Below are 18,392 nucleotides of genomic sequence, written 5' to 3'. Positions count from 1 at the left end.
CAGTAAAGGCTGGGAAGAGGTAAGCCCACACACCAACAACGCCCTCTTCAGGAGAGAAGGGTAACAACAGTGTGCCGCTGGGGGACTGGAGGTTTGATGCAAGATCCAGCCCGGTCTCTGCAGGGGCCGCAAGCTGCAAGCACCCGAGCCCTGGCTCCTGACGCTGGGTAGTGATGGGTAGTGCTGGGTAGTGATGTCCGGACGCTGAGGCTCCTGCAGCTCAGCCAGGGCCAACGCGCGGGTGCTTATCAGGTCTTTGCTGACACGACCTTTCTGCACAAGTTGTCATCATGCTCCTGTTAGGAAGTCAGCGGAAGACAGAGGAGACGCACCCGGTCCTTCCCACCCCGCAGTGACCGACCGACAGGTAGGGTGGCACACACCTTACAGTCAGAGAATCTGGGTTTCAAATCCTTTCCTTTGCTGCAGGTTGGCTGTGTTATTTCATCCTTGAGCCTCAGTTAATCTCTCAGTCCCAGGATGACAAGGGACAGTGTCTGGTACCTGCAAGGTGCTTGTTTTCATCTGAGTTTCCTCCCTCTGCTCAGGGGTTCTTTACCCTGCATTCCCATCCCCCAGTCCTGCTTTGCTACAGACCTAAAACCCAACATCCTTGACGAAGCCCAGGCCAGGGATTAAGCTCTCTGCCTCACAGCCTGGGAACCAGACACTCTGTGACCAGCTGCCATTCCGGGACACGGTAAGGGAGAAAGGAAAAAAGACCACAGCGCGTGGAGTTTTGTTTTGTTTTTTATTTAGACATGGAATTGTCCTTCCTTTTCATATAACTTATCTAATTAAAATATTCATCTTGGTAGTTACCACAAAAAAGTAACATAGAAAATTGTATTTACATTTTGGGACCAAAATACAAAGGAAGAGCAGGCAGATACCTTGCTCTGTTCCCTCCCACTTCCCGGAAAGAGAAAGCCCGAAGAAACTGCTCATTACACCAAGGATCACAAAGGGCTCATTTGTAATTTGGTGATTCGATTCGTATGTAGTGTAGCACAGGAGAAACAAAATTGCACACGTTTTCACAAATGAGACCAAAGGTTCGACATCATCCTGTTTTGTGTCTGCTCTGCAGCCATTTCAATAACCCAGGTGAGAAGGTTGTTCAGAAATTCGGCTTTTTCTCTTCCCTCCTTACTCTTCTCACCAAGTCACATCCCTGATGCAGACACTCTTGGAGGAGGAGGAGGGAAAGATCTGGCTCTACGCAAACAGGGCCGATCAAAAGTCTTTATGTGCTAAAAATGGGTAGTGATGTCGGCGTGAACAAACAGATGTCCTTTCCTTCCTCCCTGCCTAAAGACTCCTAACAGAGGAAATTAAATCACACACAACCGAATCTGCAGTGTGAAATACGGGTTTCAATGACAAAGACTTGAACACGCGGCTAAGAGACAAATTCAAGCTGGTGGACACCTACGGGAAGCTACTCCAGGCCAACAGATGTCTGGCACCTGACCCAGATGTTCACTTGGCATTCGGTAAGAGGCCTCCTAATACCAGATTTGGGGAGCAGGCCCGGGCTGGGGGTGGAATGCAATACAAACGATCAACAGAAATCATGTTTTCCCCAATTCAAAAACACAGCAAATTAAAACAGGGCAACCCTTGTGTCCTGTTGCAACAGGCACCCTGCACAGCAACGCACACTGAACAATGCAGCTTCTGCTGCACAGATTCTCTGCCGGCTCCGGAATCTTCAAAGTTAGCCTGAGGTCTCCGGGATGGTTAAAAGCAACGGACCCCATATTCTGGGCTCTGAGGGGGCTTGTCAAGAGGGAGCCTGCCAAGCTCCCGACGCTGTCCTACTAACCACGCCCTCAGTCTACCCTTTGGGTGTCTTGAGGGCAGGCACCTCAAACTTACAGCATCTGCTTCCCCTGGGTCACAACCAAGCGGGTTCCTGCTAGACCAGCGCTCTCCAGCAGCCAGGAAGAGCGCTGACACTGGCCTCCTGAGTGATGTCGTTCCTCTGTCAGCTTGCAAGTGAGATCCTCCCTTCTCAGACCTGATGGGTGTCCCCCGCGTTCTCCCCCATCCTGACACTAACAGCTCAGACACTTTGCCTAAGTGGGCCGTTCCCTCCAAATTCTGGCTTAAACACCCTAGAAGTAGAGAGTGCTTCAGCTGCAGAGTTCTCTGCAAAACAGCAAATTCCTGTGCTCTCCCAATCACATGATCTTACCTTTTAAAAGAAAGGCAAAAACAAAACCCATTTCCAACACAGCATTACAACCTTTAAAACCACTCACTTCTGTTAGCAGTTCACAGGGAACACGAGATTAAAGTGCTGGCTTTTCAACCTCTGAAGTTGTGGCGGGTGGGGGGGGGGGGGCACAAAAAGCCCTGCCGTGTGTTCGTGTCTCCCCCCTGCAAGCGGGGAGGAGGGAAGATAGGGGAGGGAAAAAAGCCCTAAAGTTTTGCATCAGAAATTGTAAAAATGTTGGGGTTCTGTGCAAATTGATCCCCCAAGTTTCTGTGTCCTCTAGTGAGCCTCAAAAAAGTGGGAACTGGCAAAAAGGCTGGGGAAAAGACTCGAGACCTTTACAAATAACCTCCTTTAATAAATACTATTTAATGAGGAAGAAAGAGATGCACCTGCATAGGAACTCAAGCAACACTGAGAAGGGCCTCCGAGGTGGAGCTCAAACACTCCACGTCGAGGCGGCCCTCTAGGGCGGGCAGCCCAGGACCCGTTCCTCACCCTCCGTGCAGCAGGCAGCACACAGGCTCTGAGGATGCCCAGCCCTCCCTCTGGACCAGGGTCCACTCAGGAGAGCTGAACTGGGACAGGGGAATGGCTTTCACTAGGTTTTTATCTAACTGTAATAAAGAACCCTGAAAATAAAAGGCTAAGTGTTTGGTAGAGGACCTAAAAAAAAAAAAAAAAAAGGAAAGAAAAAAAGAAAAAAAAATACTGGGGGTAATATAAATACAATCTGGGGGCAATATTTATTAATTAAAACTATGTCTTATGGTTTACAAAGAAGCTAATTAACAACAAAAGTATAATTGACCTTAAAATCCTCAGTAAGACTGAGGCTTCACATCTTCTCCAGAATTCTGAAGTGTTCTCCAGGCAGGGAGGCAGTGGCTGCGGCACACAGGTTCACAGGTGCCCACACCTGCAGACCGTGCAGGATTCGGAGACCAAAAGGTTCCTCGGAGCAGAGGATTCTGGTCTCCTCTGGAAGTTCCATTCCCCAACCCCCATTGTCCTTGTACTCCTCCCCCAGATTTCATCTCCAAGGCGAGTCCTCAGTTTATCGTCGGGAAAACCTGTTCTTGAAAGCTTTAATCGTCTTGGCCATCATTGGGGCAATTTCTGTGGGAAGAGAAATAAGGCGGTTGTTTCAGATTGTGGCAGTTTAGACACACACTGTGAGTGGTTCACAATCAAGGCCAAGCCTTGCTGCTCTTGGCTCTGCACTACCAGAGGAATGGGTACAGCGGTAGCCCTTTCTGATTTCTAGCACCACAACAGCTCCACTTCCTGAGCACCTGCCGGGCCCCTGCCGATCCCCGGCTCTAATTCCAACCACGTCCCCAACCTCCCAAGAGACCGGCCGACCTGCCCCTGGTTGTGCAGGAAGCGAAAGGACTGGAATTTAATACCTAAAGGCCAGCCTGGGCCATAATTTTACTCTGTTCCACCACCCCCCGCCGCCAGTATCCAAACTAGCAAAAAGCAGCCCCTCTCACTCCCATCTGTCCAGTGCGGCAACAGGTCTAAGATGTGCTCAGTGCAGACATCACTTGTGGACGGCTGGCCTGCCCTCTTGGATGCTTAACCTGAGCACAGAAGCTTCTGCCAACACTTCTACCTGCCCGTGGGTCTTGAAGCGAATCCAGAAGCATGCTTTTTTAAATGTTTATTTTTGAGAGAGACAGAGAAAGAGAATAGGAGAGGGACAGAGAGAGGGAGACAGAAGATGTGAAGTGGGCTGTGCATTTTAAATGTTTATTTTTTTAATTTATTTTTGAGAGAGAAAAAGCATGAGCAGGACAGTTGTAGAGAGAGAGGGGGACAGAGGATCTGAAGCGGGCTCCGAGCTGACAGCGACGAGCCCAATGTGGGGCTTGAACTCACGAACCATGAGATCGTGACCTGTGCTGAAGTCAGATGCTCAACCAACTGAGCCACCCAGGTGCCCCTTACAGAAGCATACTTTTAACAGGCAGACACCCCCTTAGAATACTGGGGACAGTCTAGGGTAAAACTTAATAAAATATAAAATATGCACAACTAGATATGAAAACACAAAACTCAGAAGCTGGAATGATAGGTCGTAAACCCTCAATAAGATGGACTACAAGCAGTTAATAACCATCACGACGAACCCCTGGAGAAACGTTACCGCCTGGAGAAACAGGTTTACACGTAGGTAAACGGAGCGGCGTGCCAAAATGAGTATTCACCGCAATCGTTATTTGCAAGAGAACTCGTGCACTGCAACCAAAGCAGGGGAAGGAGGCACCCACATCGAGCCCAGCCATGCGCAGAGCACGTATGCCTCGTCTGGCACGCACGGCATAATACGGCGATAAAGATGCTACAGAGCTCAAACACTGTTTTGAAATATCTGGGCGTGAACCCCAAGTCACTTACTCTTCACAGTCGGTTTCCTAGGATCATAGGAAACAGTGCTGAGCACGGGAGCCAAGTGGGCACCGCTGGTGCTCGGACCATCATAGGCGGGCTCCTCGGGGCTGGCGCTGAAGCTGTTGCTGCCACTGCCGGAGGGAGTGTGGCTGTTTCCTGTGGGGTATGGGGCCGGCTTAATCCTGCAACACAGAGCAAGCTAGTTAGTCCCGAGTGTGACGGATCTGCCCTCAGCACCGACAGCCTGAAGCCGGCCTCTCTGAGGAAGACCCAGTTTTGTGGCTCTGACCAGTGGACGCGAGCACCCGAGATCCTGGTGATGACACAGAGACGACAGAGTTTAGCCCTTCAGAATGAATGATCATCTCAACTCAATTTTCACCCTTTAGGTGTGAATCTGTATTTTTCAAATGTTAATGTGACTTAGATTATATAGTCATCACAGCAGCATGGTTTATTTATTTAATTTTTTTTTGAGTTTTTAAAAAAGTAATCTCTACCCTCAACATGGGGCTCAAACAACCCCAAGGTCAAGAGTTGCATGCCCCACTGACTGACCCAGCGAGGCGTCCCAGCCGCCGTTGGTTTAAATGGGGAAAGGGGAAAGCACGAGGGAGTATCTCCCAGCAGCCAGGTCCTGTTCTCCATTGACTCTTGACCTCCCGAGAGGCAGGAATAATTGTCCACCTACGCTGCAGTCACGGAAGGGGTGGCTCGGGGAGGGCACGTGCTGAGCTGGTCAAGGTCGGCCTCCAGAACCCTTGACCTGCACTGCCATGCTCTCACCCCAAAAGTGAACTGCTTCCTGCCCCTGGGCTGCCTCGGAGGGTTGGGTAACAAGCTCCCGGGGTTCTTTTCCGCGGGCGCAAGGAGACCCTGGAGGTGCAGAGCTCACCTAATTTTCTCAGGCACAGCTGCTCCTCCGGTTCCAAACTTCTCCTGTCTCCGCCGAACATCACGAGGGGGCTTGGCCACAGAGTTGACAAAGGCCATCTTTGCCTGCCGGCCTGTAGAGAAATACGGAGATCGATACCTGCCTTTTTGAGCAGAGACGCTGCTGTTCTTTTAATAATCTACACTGTTAAGAGACAAAACCTTCCCAGGTGCTCCCAAAGCTAGGAATTATCAACGCTGAAAACCCCTGTAGGCAGTAAGTGTACTGACGGAAGACACGCTCCATCCCTGTGCCCCTTCTGCAAAAGCAGGCCAGATACAGGAGCCAGAGGCTACATGAGCCCAGCCCACCAAGGCCCTGCTGTCGATCAGAGCACAGGGCTCACTGTTGCACCAGATCACCTCATCCTGCTCGGCTCCCCACTGCCACCCCCTCGCCCCCCTTTACCTTTGGGCTTATTGGCATGTGCAGATCGGATATTCTTTGTCAGTACTCGTAGCCGCTGCTCCCGGGCATCCTGAAGCCGTAGGTACATCTCCCGCCACGTCTCATACTCTTCCGGCCTTTCTTCCTTAAAGTCTCGGTGACAATGAACTTTCCATAATTGATCTGTTTCCTCAATTAATACCTAAAATCAGAACCAGGGCATCATTTATATGTAAGCACTCTGACAGATTTCTTTTCCATCCTTCATCACCTCGGGCTGACCACTTTCCTCCTAATGATTTTTTTTGGTCCTCGTAGTAGTAGTATATTAAAATACCACAATTCTAGAAAAAAAAAAATCACTATATTAAAAACACGTTAAGGGGCATCTGGGTTAACCCAGGTTGGTTAAGCGTCTGTGCTGACAGCACAGAGCCTGCCTAGGATTCTCTCCCCCCTTCTCTCTGCCCAACCCTCCCCCCCCCCCCCACCTCAAATAAACTTAAAAATGTTAAGTGCAAGGCACTGTACTAGCTGCTTTTGGGGGGTTGTGGGACTAGGAGAGAAGACAACACAGAAACTAGCTTAAGGTCAGTCTTTCTCTGGGGCTCCTGGGTGGCTCAGTCGCTTAAGCATCTGACTCTTGGTTTTGGCTCAGGTCAGAAGCTCATGGTTTGTGGGTTTGAGCCCCATGTTGGGCTCTGCGCTGACAGTGTGGAGCCAGCCTGGAACGCTCTTTCCCCCTCTGCCCCTCCCCAGCTCGTGCTCAAGCTCATGCTCTCTCTCTCTCTCAAAATAACTAAATGAACTTTAAAAAGGAAAAAAAAGATTAGTCTTTTCCTTTAAGGAAACCAGTGACAGGTAGACCTGGGATGAAGTCACATCCAGGCACTTCCCCGGCACTCCCTGCAACTGTCACCCGCAAGGGTTCAGAATTAGAGACAGCCAGCTAATGTGATCAAATGACCCGTATGTCCCGGCGTTACAGGAAAGATATCTGGACAGACCTGGACGCCTCTGGGACACACCCAGCCGACCTGTGCTCTTCTATGTTCACCAGACACCCGAGTGTCGAAAACAAAGCTCTGTCCCCGCCCTGGATCCCAGAGGCCGAGCTGCCAGAATTCTCCCTTGACCTGTGACCAGGCGAGCTAAGGAGAAGGGTGGGTAACGTTTTCCCGGTCCTTTTGAAGCTCACTGTGAAGCCAGAGCAGGTGCTATAAAAACACGCACGTTTACAGGCCCACAGGCAAACCAACAGGCCCACAACAGTGAACCGACCCGTGCCACCGCCCTTCACCCACTACGGATTCAGAGACAAAGCTGCTTCTGCAGACGCGAGCCCGACGAGGGCCCTCTCTGCACCCAAACAGGACACTCACGTGATTGCATTCCTCTATGCGGTACAGTTGATCAGGCGTACACCTCTCCAAAACGGGTTCGAGAACAGAATACGGGACGCCTCCCACTTCAAAGATCGCTGCAGAGAATCAAAGGTGGAAGTGTCGAATACTGGCCGGCCCCCCGCAAGGCCACAACGGGGTTAAGAGCAAGAGAAAAGCGTGGGACTTACAATCGATGTTGTTTTTAAGTACCCGGATGCACTGCTGGTGCAAGGTCATCATTTTGGGGAGATAGGCACACTTGGAGCCAGAATACACCTGCATCTTGGAATTCATTCTCCGTCCGGTGAATCCAGCTTCTTCCTCTTCCTGGGGTGAAGACAGTGCTGCAGGGCAAGGACAACAGGACCGCGCGTCACACAGGGCACTAAGCTGTGCAGGGAAAGCTCTCCTTCTCTCCCCCCTCCTCAGCCTCCCACTGCCCTTTCCCAAAGGCCACCAGGGCTATTGGTTTTTTGTGTGTATTCTTCTAGCGAGACTATGCAAAAATAAGTAAATATGTATTTCATTCCTTTTTCACCGATTAAAAAACCCCCACTATCAACTTTTTTCATTTGCCACATTTTAGAAATCATCCTATGTCAGACACAGACCTTCCCACATTTTTTACAGCTGTACAGGAGGCCACTGTGTGCGTGACCATGGTTCATGTGATTTGTCTCTTGCTGAGGGACCCTTATGTGGCTTCTAATTCTTCTGCTATTAAAACTAGACCTTTTTTTTTTTTTTTTAAAGATAAAAAGCTCACGTACAACATATGAAGGGTAGCTAGTAACCGCAGCAAAGATTTACTGAACACTCACCATGTGGAAAAACCCAGAGTTAAGAGCTTTACCAGCATTACCATTTTTAATCCACTTGGTAAGTCAGACACCATTATCAGGTCCACTTATGGAGCATGAGACTGAAGTCCAAGGAAATGATTACCCAAGTTCATAGAACTTGAAGCCAGAGCTGGGATTCACACCCGAGCCGTCAAACTCCAGAGCCAAGGACACTAGAAAGCTCACCCAAATCTTATGACATCGCGAACAAATTTTTAAAATCTTTGCTCCATTCAGAAAAGAATGCAGAAAATTACCTTTTCGCTTTGGTGGGAAGGAGGACATCAATTCCAGGGTAGGAAGCGGCCGGTAATTGGCCTGGATCACGGGTAACGGGAGGTCTGGCAACACGGGCAATGCATCAGCAGGGACCTGCGGCGAGAACACCAGTAACTGGACAGCCCGCCGGGCAAGGACAGCTCCCCGCCCTCGGCCGACTGCCAGCCGCGGTGACCAGGCAGGCGACTTCACGAGCAGACCCAGGCTGGAGGAGGGCCGTCGGTCAGGTCTGACACCACCGGGGGCAGGAGATACACTGGGATGGGCCCGGCACAGCGGGACACCTCCGAAAACACTCGTCTTGGGTACTAGCTACACCCTGGCAGCACCTCCAAAGGCCTGGAGGCGATTACTTCAAACTGAAACGGCAGGCCACGAAAAAGCCAGCCAAGCACGACAGCGGCAAGACAAGTCCTGGGAGCTGTGCGGGGCCAGATGCTCTGACTGGGAAGCCACCAAGGGGCTGAAGGGCTTACCTTTTTCAGCTTGGCTGAATCGGCTCCAGCTGGCTGAAGCTTCTCGGACTTGTTTTCATTTACCTTAGGTAATTTCTGAACGGAGTCCAAGTTTTTATTAGTGCTTTTCGAATCAGTTTTTTTAAGTCCTTTTTCTCCGAGAGTCGTGGCTGAGGCTTTCACAATCTTTTTCTTTTTCTTCCGGGGCTGGTCGTAGCTGAGGTAGGACTCAAAAGACATAGTGGGCTGCTCAAATTCATCATCCATATCTGCCTCCTCAACCTTAGGGAGGGAGCCCACTGACTTTCTATCCGAATGAGAAGTTTTTACCTTCCCTTCTGAAGTTTTTAGGTTGTTGGAACCCCTCTCTTTCACCTTGGGCAGCGGGTCTCCCGCCCCCTTTCCTACATCTAAGCTGTCTAGACTCTGCTTATTTTTGTCCGATTTGGTTTTCTCTGGGTCTCTGTGCTTTGGCTTGTTTTTAAGGTGGTTGTCTGAAGCAACTTCCAAGGGGGGTAAAAACTTCTTCTTGGTGCTGCCCTCTTTCTCCTTCTCTTTCTTGACACTAGAGGGTGGTTTCTCCTTCGTGCTATCCCCTGAGAGCGGCCTTCGGTTTTCCTCTTTGGAGACAGACTTGTGTGATTTCTCTCTGCTCAAAGACGCCTTCCCGTCTCCCCTGGCATCCACTGGACGTTTTTCCTTGTAGGAAGATCTGTGCTCCTTGTTCTGACTCACAACCCCTTTCCCCTGGGGATCCCCCAGGTGTCGGTCCTGACTGACCCCCAGTCTGTCCTGAAAGGCATTACTGTGGCCTTTCCCAGGCTTCTGATGTGGGACAAAGGGCTCATGATCTTCCTCCGGGGATCTGTAATGGTCTGTGGACATTTGATGGGGACTGGCAGATGACGGAGGGGACTGAACATGGCCGTAATCAGAAGATTCGTGGTCTGAAGAGTAAACGGGGGAAACTCTATGGCACCTCTTTCTCTCGTCTCTCCTCTCTTGAACGTGAGACACTTTGTGAGTTCTCTCAGGTTCCGAGAGTTTCCTGTGTTTTTTCTGCCTGTGATCAGGACTATAGGATTGGCTACTGGAGGCTTTCCAGTTTTCCTGGTAGTCCCCCTCTATCTCCTCCTTCTGAACAGCATCCCTGGGGCGCTTCCGGGAATTGCTCTTGTCAAAGTCCTGTTCATCAGGCTCGGAGTTTCTAAAATAAAAGAAAAAGCAGATAAAGCAGATATAAATCTCAGTGTAATCCTTGTTCAGAGGACAACGTCATAGAACCTGAACCCACAAAAATAGATGGAAACAGATGCAGAGTTAGAAACAAGGCCTTGGGAAGAGGGTGAATGGATTCTGCTCTATGATACTCCACTGTTGTGAGACTGGGAAAACTCAAATATTCAACAGATGGAAAACGATACGTTTAAGTACAGGATACAAAGATCAAATATCTTGAGGACATGAAAAATGCTTTGAAGTTTTTCAAAACAGGGACAATTTAACTTGTTATGTTAAAAAGGGGGCTGGGGCGCCTGGGTAGGTCCACAGGTTAAGGGTCTGACTCTTGATTTTGGCTCAGATCATGATCTTGTGGTTCATGGAATTGAGCCCCGCATCGGGCTCTGGGCTGACAGTACAGAGCCTGCTTGGGACTCTCTCTCTCTCTGCCCCTCCCCTGCTCACCTGTGCAGAAGTACACAAAATAAATAAACCAACCTTTTAAAAAAAAAAAAAAAAAAGATGGGGGTAGGTGCTATTGGGACACCTGACTGGTTGGAGGATGCCACTCTTGATCTCAGGGTTTGTGAGTTCAGGCCCCATGACGGGTGTAGAGATTACTTAAAAATGAAATCTTTAAAAAAATGGAGGGGAGCGGGCCATTATTTATATAGTTTGTTCCCAAATGTGTACAAACATTTTTTAAAAAGAGGGGAGGGGGGGCGCCTGGGTGGCGCAGTCGGTTAAGCGTCCGACTTCAGCCAGGTCACGATCTCGCGGTCCGTGAGTTCGAGCCCCGCGTCAGGCTCTGGGCTGATGGCTCGGAGCCTGGAGCCTGTTTCCGATTCTGTGTCTCCCTCTCTCTCTGCCCCTCCCCCATTCATGCTCTGTCTCTCTGTGTCCCAAAAATAAATAAAAAACGTTGAAAAAAAAATTTTAAAAAGAGGGGAGGGGAATGTCTGGCTCTTAATTTCAACTCAGGTCATGATCTCACAGTCGTGAGATCAAGCCCTGTGTTGGGCTCTTCAATGAGTGTGAAGTGAAGCCTGCTTGAGATTCTCTCCCTCCCTCTCACTCTGCCCCTCTCCCCTGTGTGCATCACACACTCTCTCTCTAAAAATAAAAAAGAGTAGAAAGAAACATATCAAAATACTAATAATGCTTATGTTCGGACGGTAGAATTACAAAAAATTTTCATTCTTATTTCCATTTGTTAATATTTTCTAAAATCCTATAATGATCATGAATTATTTTTATAATCAAGGCCAAATAAATGTTTTCAATAAGAAGGCAGAGAAGGAATAATAAAACGTATCCTGTCTGTAAACATTCTAGGTACCATATTGAAGCATGAGGTTGAGCAAACCTACAGAGTAATCAACGTTCTTACCGCTCCACAGGAACCAGCTTCTTCCACTGGGCCACTAGGTCCCTGGCAAAGCTTCCGACATGCTCGTGTTTTCGTAAGCTATTTACTGTTTTCCCAACCCCGGTCTCCTACAAATTTGACAGAAGAATTGTTAGAGGGTTGTGGAACTAGGCTCACAACTTTCTGAAGAAATAAGGCCTCTTGCTTTGAGAAACTCCTTCCTTAAACATATGTTGCAAGTCTCAACACAAAATTACTTTGTGTCTATGCCTCAAACCTCTAATGACACACAGTAGCAAAGCACACGACTCCAAAGAGAAAAAACAATATATTAAAATACTTCCAGAACTTTAACAATAAATAACAAGAGTGATTATGGCAGGTGGCAGGCACTGAGCTAAGAGCTTCGCATACAATGTCTCAATGAGTCCTTAGAACAACTCTGTGAGGCAGGAATCTGTCCAGTTATTAGCCAGAAGTCCTAGAACGTGGATCTGAATCCAAGACTAACTGATGCCAAAGTCAAAGTTCTTTTAATTTTTTTTTTTAAATTCTAAGATAAAATTCACCACTTTATTATTATTTTTTTCAATTAGCAATAATCGTACCTTGGGTAAACCTCATTGGCCATGATAATGCCACACTGCGCAAAGCTCATTTTAACCATTTTAAAGTGTACGGTCTGTTGGTTTCCAGAACACTCACAATACTGCACGAACATCACCACTGATTCCAGAACATTTCTGTAAACCTACAGAGAAACCCCATTCCTCCCAACTTCCTCCACCTCCCTACTTTCGGCCTATGGATCTGCCTGTTCTGGACATTTCACATAAATAGAACCATACATTATGTGGCCTTGTGTCTGGCTTCTTTCACTTTCAAAGCCCATGCTTTTAACCTTACTGTACAATCCCTCCCAGTGGGAAGGGGATGGAATATAGTTATATAATATCTAACAGTTCTTACCGCAAGAATGTCTACTGTAATAGGCAAAGTGGAGAGTTTCTTCAAATATTTCAAGAGCTGTAGAGAGAATAAAATAAACATTAATTTCTATAAAATCAGAATCACTCACTGGAAGATAATATCTGACAGTTAAGTGCTTATTGAGTTCTAAGTGTTGTACAGTAATAAGTATGGTTATTATCTCTATTTTACAAGTGTGAAAACAGGCTCAGGAAAGTGAAGTTACTTGCCCCAGGATGCAACAGGGGCCAGATACACGCAGGTCTGTGGCTTTGGATTGCCTGCTTTCAATTACTGTGCAACACCAAGGTGAGAGAAGACTTAAAGAGACCCAGACCTGCCAACTCTAACAAAAATCAACAACTATCACTGCCCCAGTTTTGAGAATTTCTGAGAAAGGTACCAATTTAGGGACATTACCCATGAACCCAGCACAAAGGAAAGTAAGGAGGAGAAGAGGTTTCTCCAGGAAAAGGGTATCATGTTTCCAGGAAGAGTCGCAGTTCAACAGAATTGTTTTTTTGATACAAGTGGGAATTTCAAGACCTGCGTCAAGTTGCCAGAATCAGAGCTTTGCTGGTGCAAATGGTGAACACAAAATGTCTGGGTAGATGAGAAAAGTGATCTGGGTTTGGCCACATTTCCTTTCTGTAGTCCTAAAAGTAGGTCAAAATCAGGATAGCAGAGCTGTTGAGACAGAGTTCCGGAGTTGGGGACACGCTTCAGTTTGGCCCTGTCATCGCCCTGCTGGGCGATCTTGTGCAAGTCATTAACCTTCTTGAACCTCAGTTACTTCATCTGCAAAAAAGGAACTGATCCTGTCTCTTTACAACGTTACAAGCTGTGAGGATTCTCAGAGACAAACCATGTGCAGTCCTGGGCCACAGTGCCTGGAATAGTAACAGTGACTACCCTTACATTTCAGCATCAGATAACAAGATCTGCCCCCTTTCCACCAAAAGAGCTCCATAAATGTTTTTGTTTTTGTTTTTTTAATGCTTATCATTAATCACTTCATTCATCCACTGACAGCTCTTTCAATGTCTCCCCTTGATCGTCAACCAGAGAGTCCCCAGCTAATTCCTACTTACTCCATTTGTACCCTAAGTTATGACTGGCTATACCTCTTTCTAGGACACGTGTATATGGATATAAAACACACTTAGCCTTCAAGGGGTGCTGCAATGTACAAAAAATAGTAACTGTGACTACCTTCACATTTCAGCATCAGGTAAGATCTGCCCCTTTTCCACGTGTAAACCAGTCTGTAATTGGTATGCCATATTGCTATTAGGTGTAGGACAAAGTATGTTCTTCCGGTCATTCTACTTCAATAATTACTCAACTCAGTCTCTAGGCAGAGCAACTGGATCACAAGTGATAATCTTGTTTGGGAATAAATGAGAAGCCAAGGGATGTATCTAGGGAGTTTCACCTTCATAGCTGAATGAAAATTATTCTCCACTTCAAATTTGATTACCACCATCATCCATCCGACTCAGGATAAAGTCTATGTGTGTTTCTGGTCACCCAAGCTATGGGTGCAAAGATTAATGCTAATTCCATTTCTTAAAGGGAAATTCAGGGTCACCGTAGAGGTTAAAAATGGGTTGTGTCCCCTAATGCCATTCCCTGGAACATATTTATATATCATCTATTGTGTGCCCGCTACTATGCTAGTAAGTTCTTACATGTGTTACTGCGTTTCATCTTCATTAACCAACTCTATGAAGGGGATACTTTTCTCCCCATTTTAGATACTGAAACAGTCCAGTAAGGTTAGGTCACTTGCCTAATGAGCTAGTAAGTCAAGTGTGTCTACAAAAGCATGAACTACAAAGACAGGAGAAACATCCAACACAATGACACTGTCCTTAGAAAATAAGAAAATAGAACAGGAGCTTATGTGCCTGGAAACAAAGCTGAAGAGCTCGTCCTCAGTATTACCTTGTCAGATGGTTTAAAGTTCACAGAGTAAAGGAGGTCACCACAGGGAGTCCCAGGACCTCTACAAAGCCAACATACACAGATGGGGCCAGAAGTCACTGAGGGAGTGTTCATCTCAAAGCCTAACGCTAATTGTGAAGTGTAAATGCTGCCTTTCTGCTTTGCTTTGGGTTAGCAGGGGTGACTTGAAAGCAGACAAAACTAAAACCCTGGAGATTTTCAAAGTGACTGCGTGCACCATAAGAGAAAAAGGGCTCCAGAGCCCTTCTATTTTCAATGAGGTTCAAGAAAGAACAAAGCAGTACCAAGGTAAAAGCACTTTGGGCATCCTCAAGTAGGTGGAAACTTGCTGTTATCAAACCAAGGGACCAACTGCAGAGTGTGCAAGAACTGATAATAGCTCATTGAGAAACGCCAAACATTTGCACAGTACACGCTTAGGAATCTCAGCTGTCCTTTGCACACCCCTTCAACCCAAAGAGCAAAAAGATGTTCGTGATGTTGACCCCTTGTTCTCCACTTGCTATCTGTGTTCTCCGTAGTTTTCACATTCAAAATGTAACACAGGACAGGTAACTTTACCACCCCTGAAAACTTGTTTCCAATTAAATGGTAGGAGCTAAGTGACCCTGACCTGATACCTTTTCCTCAAGTAAGCCCACATCACTGATAGACTTAAAGCAGAAAACAAAGTTACAGTTAAACACCTATGTTTAATAGGAGTAAATCCATGAACATAGGTCTGGAATCAACCCTTTGGCTAATAATGGTTTGAAAATGCGAGTTAGCTGCAAAGTCAATACTGCTATATAATCATCTTGCAATTTCAAGAACAACCTGTGGGAGCTTGTTGGGTTAACAGAAGGCTGAGAAGGCCAGTGTGCCAGCTTGCAGTTTTCCCCTCTGCAGTTAGCTCATTTCTGAATGCCAACTATTGTGTCCTTTGCAAAAAGGATCTCCCAACATTTTCTCATCTTCATAATGCAAACCCAGGAGTTCTGGATGATCTGCGATCTGGGAAGTGAAAGCCCAAATACTCACAATAATCACTAATAATTCGAGTAGGATGAGACACCAACAAACCTTTTCCTAATTTGAAATTTCACGCACATCGACTACTAGAAGAGCTACTTCAAAATTTAAATTCCAGTGGAAAAGGACTATGGATACTACCTGGCACCTTTTTTTTTTTTTTTTTTTTAAAACCTTAGAGTAATAAAGACCAAACTGGCAGGGAGGGGGTAGAACATAATACTGCTTTAAGGTTTTAAAAATCAGTCACAAACCTACAGTGTTCAGGAAAACCAGCTAGTGCTCGGAAATAACGACCACTTATTAGACGTCCACAAAGGGTTATTGTAAAAAGAAACTCCTGGCCACTAGGAACTGAAGCTGCTACAGAATATATAACATAAACTGAAAGCATTTACGTTTCACAGATTCAAAACTAAGATGGCTTCCTGAGCCATACCTCTTTGAGCCCTGCATGCATAAGAAGTTAAAGAGTGGCCTGATGGTGAGCTACAGTGTATAGCTTTCAGAAGTGGAGAAAAAAAAGCCACCTCGGCCAGGCGCCAGGCTCGAAACAAGGCGAAGAGAAAGGAGTCCTTCAAAAACAATCAATCTGTAGAGTGGTGATTAAGATCTACCGAGCACTTCCTATAAGACTGGCCTTCCCCCCGAGTGGAGTCCTAGGAAGCAGGTGAGCAAACAGACTCAGCAAAGAAGTCCCCAGTGTCCATGGCTGGGAAATGGATTAGAACCCAAACGTTACGGCCACTTCATCCCCACTCCTTTCCTCCATTACTCGGTCTTCAAAAGGCACTCTGGGGCTCAGAGATCCAACTCAGGACCTGCACACTCCAGCCAGAGTGCTCAGGGGGAACGTCTGACACCTAAGTGTTTTCATCAGTGGAGTTCAGTTTTCAAAAAATTCTAACATCCAGACACTGTCCCAGACACTGAGAAGCGGGATAAAGTCGAGAGAGTGGGAGGAATGCATTTAACTTAAGAAAACCGTCTAAAAAACAAAACCAACCCCTCAAAACTCGCTGAGTGCAATTAAAAATGGTTGCCCATCGTGCACAGCAACGAGGAAAGGTGGCTCTTACCTTTCCATCAAGGCCAGAAGGAAACGAGCTGCAAACTCCTAACCTTTTTTTTTTTTTTTTTTTTTTTTTTTTTTGGTTTGTTCCAATTGCAACCAAGTTCTTAGGGGTACCTGCAGCTAGGGGACGCGAGGTTTATTTTGTTTTGTTCTGAAAGGATTTACTGAGAAAGCGAAAAGGTCCGCGATCTCGCATCAAGCCGGAGAGCCGTACGAACGTCTCTGAGAGACGCAGGACCCCACACCGAGCCCAGACTCCACGGGAGCCCAGGCAGAACCGGCTCCTTCTCCCTCCGGACAAACGTCCGAAGACACTGAGCCATCGCACACATTTCGCAGCGAGAGGGTCAGCTCCAGCGAGCCCGCCCCGCGGGGAAAGCTGGCCCGGGCCGCCTCCGGAGCGGCTCCGGGGGCCCCGGCCGGCTCGCCGCGTCCGCAAGGAGCGCGCCCCTGCCGCCCGGAGCCCGCGGGCGCCCCCGTCCCGGGCCCGGGAGGCGGGGACGCCGGGAGCTGGGGGAGGGGGGGGAAGGGGGGGAGCGGGGGTGGGGTGGGGAGGGAGCCCGGGCCGGCCGAGGCCCCGCGCCCTCCGTGCGCCCCCCGCCCTCCGCGTGGGCAGCGGCCAATGGCCGCGAACTTCCCGACCCAGGCCGCAGCCCCCGGCGGGGCCTGGCCCCGGGTCCCAGCCCCCGCGGCCCCGGCCGATCGGGAAGGGGCCGCGCCCGGGCCCGCGACCGTTACCGGGCCGCGCCGCGCCCAGCGCCCGCCCCGCTCCGCGCTGCCCGCTCGCTCACCTTCTTCGGGTCCGGGTTCGCGGCCAGGCGCGCCTGCAGCTTCTCCACAACTTGGAGCGCCGACTCCGCCGCCATCGCTGTCACTGGCGCGGCCTCCTCGCCGGAACTGGGCTCGCGTCGCGTCCTCGGGCCGCAGCTCCGCCCTCCGTGCATCCCCGGCGGAGACGGAAGCGACTGGCCCCTTCCGGGCCTCGGCGGCGGCGGCGGCGGTGGCGAGGCGGGGGGGGGGGGGGGGGGGGGGGGGGGGTGCCGCGGGGCGCGGGGGGCTGGCCGGCTGCAGGCCCCGCCCCCAGGGCCGGGGGCCGGGTCCCCAGCTCCGGCGCGGCGGCCGCGTGCGGGCAGCTGGGCCGCGTGGGCCCGGTAACGCCGCTCGGGTCCTCGGCGCGCGGAGCCCACGGCCGACCCACCTCTCCGCCGTCCGGGCACCGCGGAACGCAGCCCCCGCGCCGACCCTGCCTTTAAGTGCCACCCTCGCCACGCCCCCGGGCCGTGAGCCACGCCCTGATACACACCTGTCAGCGGTTCCGGGCCGGCCCACAGGGAGTGCGCGGAGCCGAAGGGCAGCCACTCCGGGTGGAGCGCGCTGGGCGCCAGTGCTCCGGCGGGCTACCTTAATTTCACCCTCAGCGCAACCCCATTTTACAGATGAGGGAACAGGCTCGGGGAAACCAAATTAACCCGCATGTGGTCACACAACAGGAAAGAGATGAAGCTGGAATGTAACCTGAATGGTTTGGGTCAACCGTGAGGGCACGTCTCTGAGTAGATCGAGGAACTGAGGGCCACAGGGAGAAAGGGATGTGAAGTCAAACAACTCAGCTACTTGAGGTCCTATAAGCACCATGTAAATACATCCTGAATGAATGGATGAAAGGCTGTTTCCTCTGAAGCAGTAGGGCCTGAATCAGACCCGCCCAAGACACCATCCTATAAGCACTAAATTATAATCACTAACAAAAGAACAAAGACGGGCGCCTGGGTGGCTCAGTCGGTTAAGCGTCCGACTTCAGCTTAGATCATGATCTCGTGGCTTGTGGGCTGGAGCCCCCCGTTGGGCTCTGTGCTGACAGCTCAGAGCCTGGAGCCTG

General features: G+C 49.2%; 1 protein-coding gene and 1 non-coding gene across 2 annotated transcripts; both read right to left on the bottom strand.

The window, feature by feature from the left end:
• Positions 1–2,335: 2,335 nt before the first annotated feature.
• On the bottom strand, positions 2,336–17,482 carry ELOA (elongin A). The gene is made up of 11 exons (XM_042951371.1): positions 17,305–17,482; positions 12,460–12,516; positions 11,512–11,618; positions 8,922–10,107; positions 8,424–8,538; positions 7,513–7,668; positions 7,322–7,419; positions 5,961–6,141; positions 5,514–5,625; positions 4,625–4,800; positions 2,336–3,340 (listed from the first exon to the last, which is right to left on the bottom strand). The coding sequence occupies exons 1-11, from the start codon at positions 17,455–17,457 to the stop codon at positions 3,279–3,281; spliced, it is 2,403 nt and encodes an 800-aa protein (XP_042807305.1). The 5' UTR covers positions 17,458–17,482; the 3' UTR covers positions 2,336–3,278.
• LOC122228890 lies at positions 11,999–12,145 on the bottom strand. The gene has a single exon (XR_006206785.1). It is a non-coding gene; the product is annotated as a U4 spliceosomal RNA (small nuclear RNA).
• Positions 17,483–18,392: the final 910 nt, after the last annotated feature.

Source organism: Panthera leo, chromosome C1 (genome assembly GCF_018350215.1).
Source record: "Panthera leo isolate Ple1 chromosome C1, P.leo_Ple1_pat1.1, whole genome shotgun sequence".
Classification (NCBI taxonomy): domain Eukaryota; kingdom Metazoa; phylum Chordata; class Mammalia; order Carnivora; family Felidae; genus Panthera; species Panthera leo.
The sequence above is the reverse complement of the archived record's forward strand: the minus strand, read 5'-3'. Positions and strand labels throughout refer to the sequence as shown.

What these genes read in the sequence shown, in the direction of transcription:
- ELOA (XM_042951371.1), bottom strand. Translation starts at nt 17,457, where the DNA reads ATGCACGGAGGGCGGAGCTGCGGCCCGAGGACGCGACGCGAGCCCAGT. An exon ending in AAGCTGGTTCCTGTGGAGCG is followed by an intron (nt 10,108 to 11,511) that starts GTAAGAACGTTG and finishes CTTTTATTTTAG; the next exon opens with AAACTCCGAGCCTGATGAAC. An exon ending in ACTTAAAAACAACATCGATT is followed by an intron (nt 7,420 to 7,512) that starts GTAAGTCCCACG and finishes GATTCTCTGCAG; the next exon opens with CGATCTTTGAAGTGGGAGGC.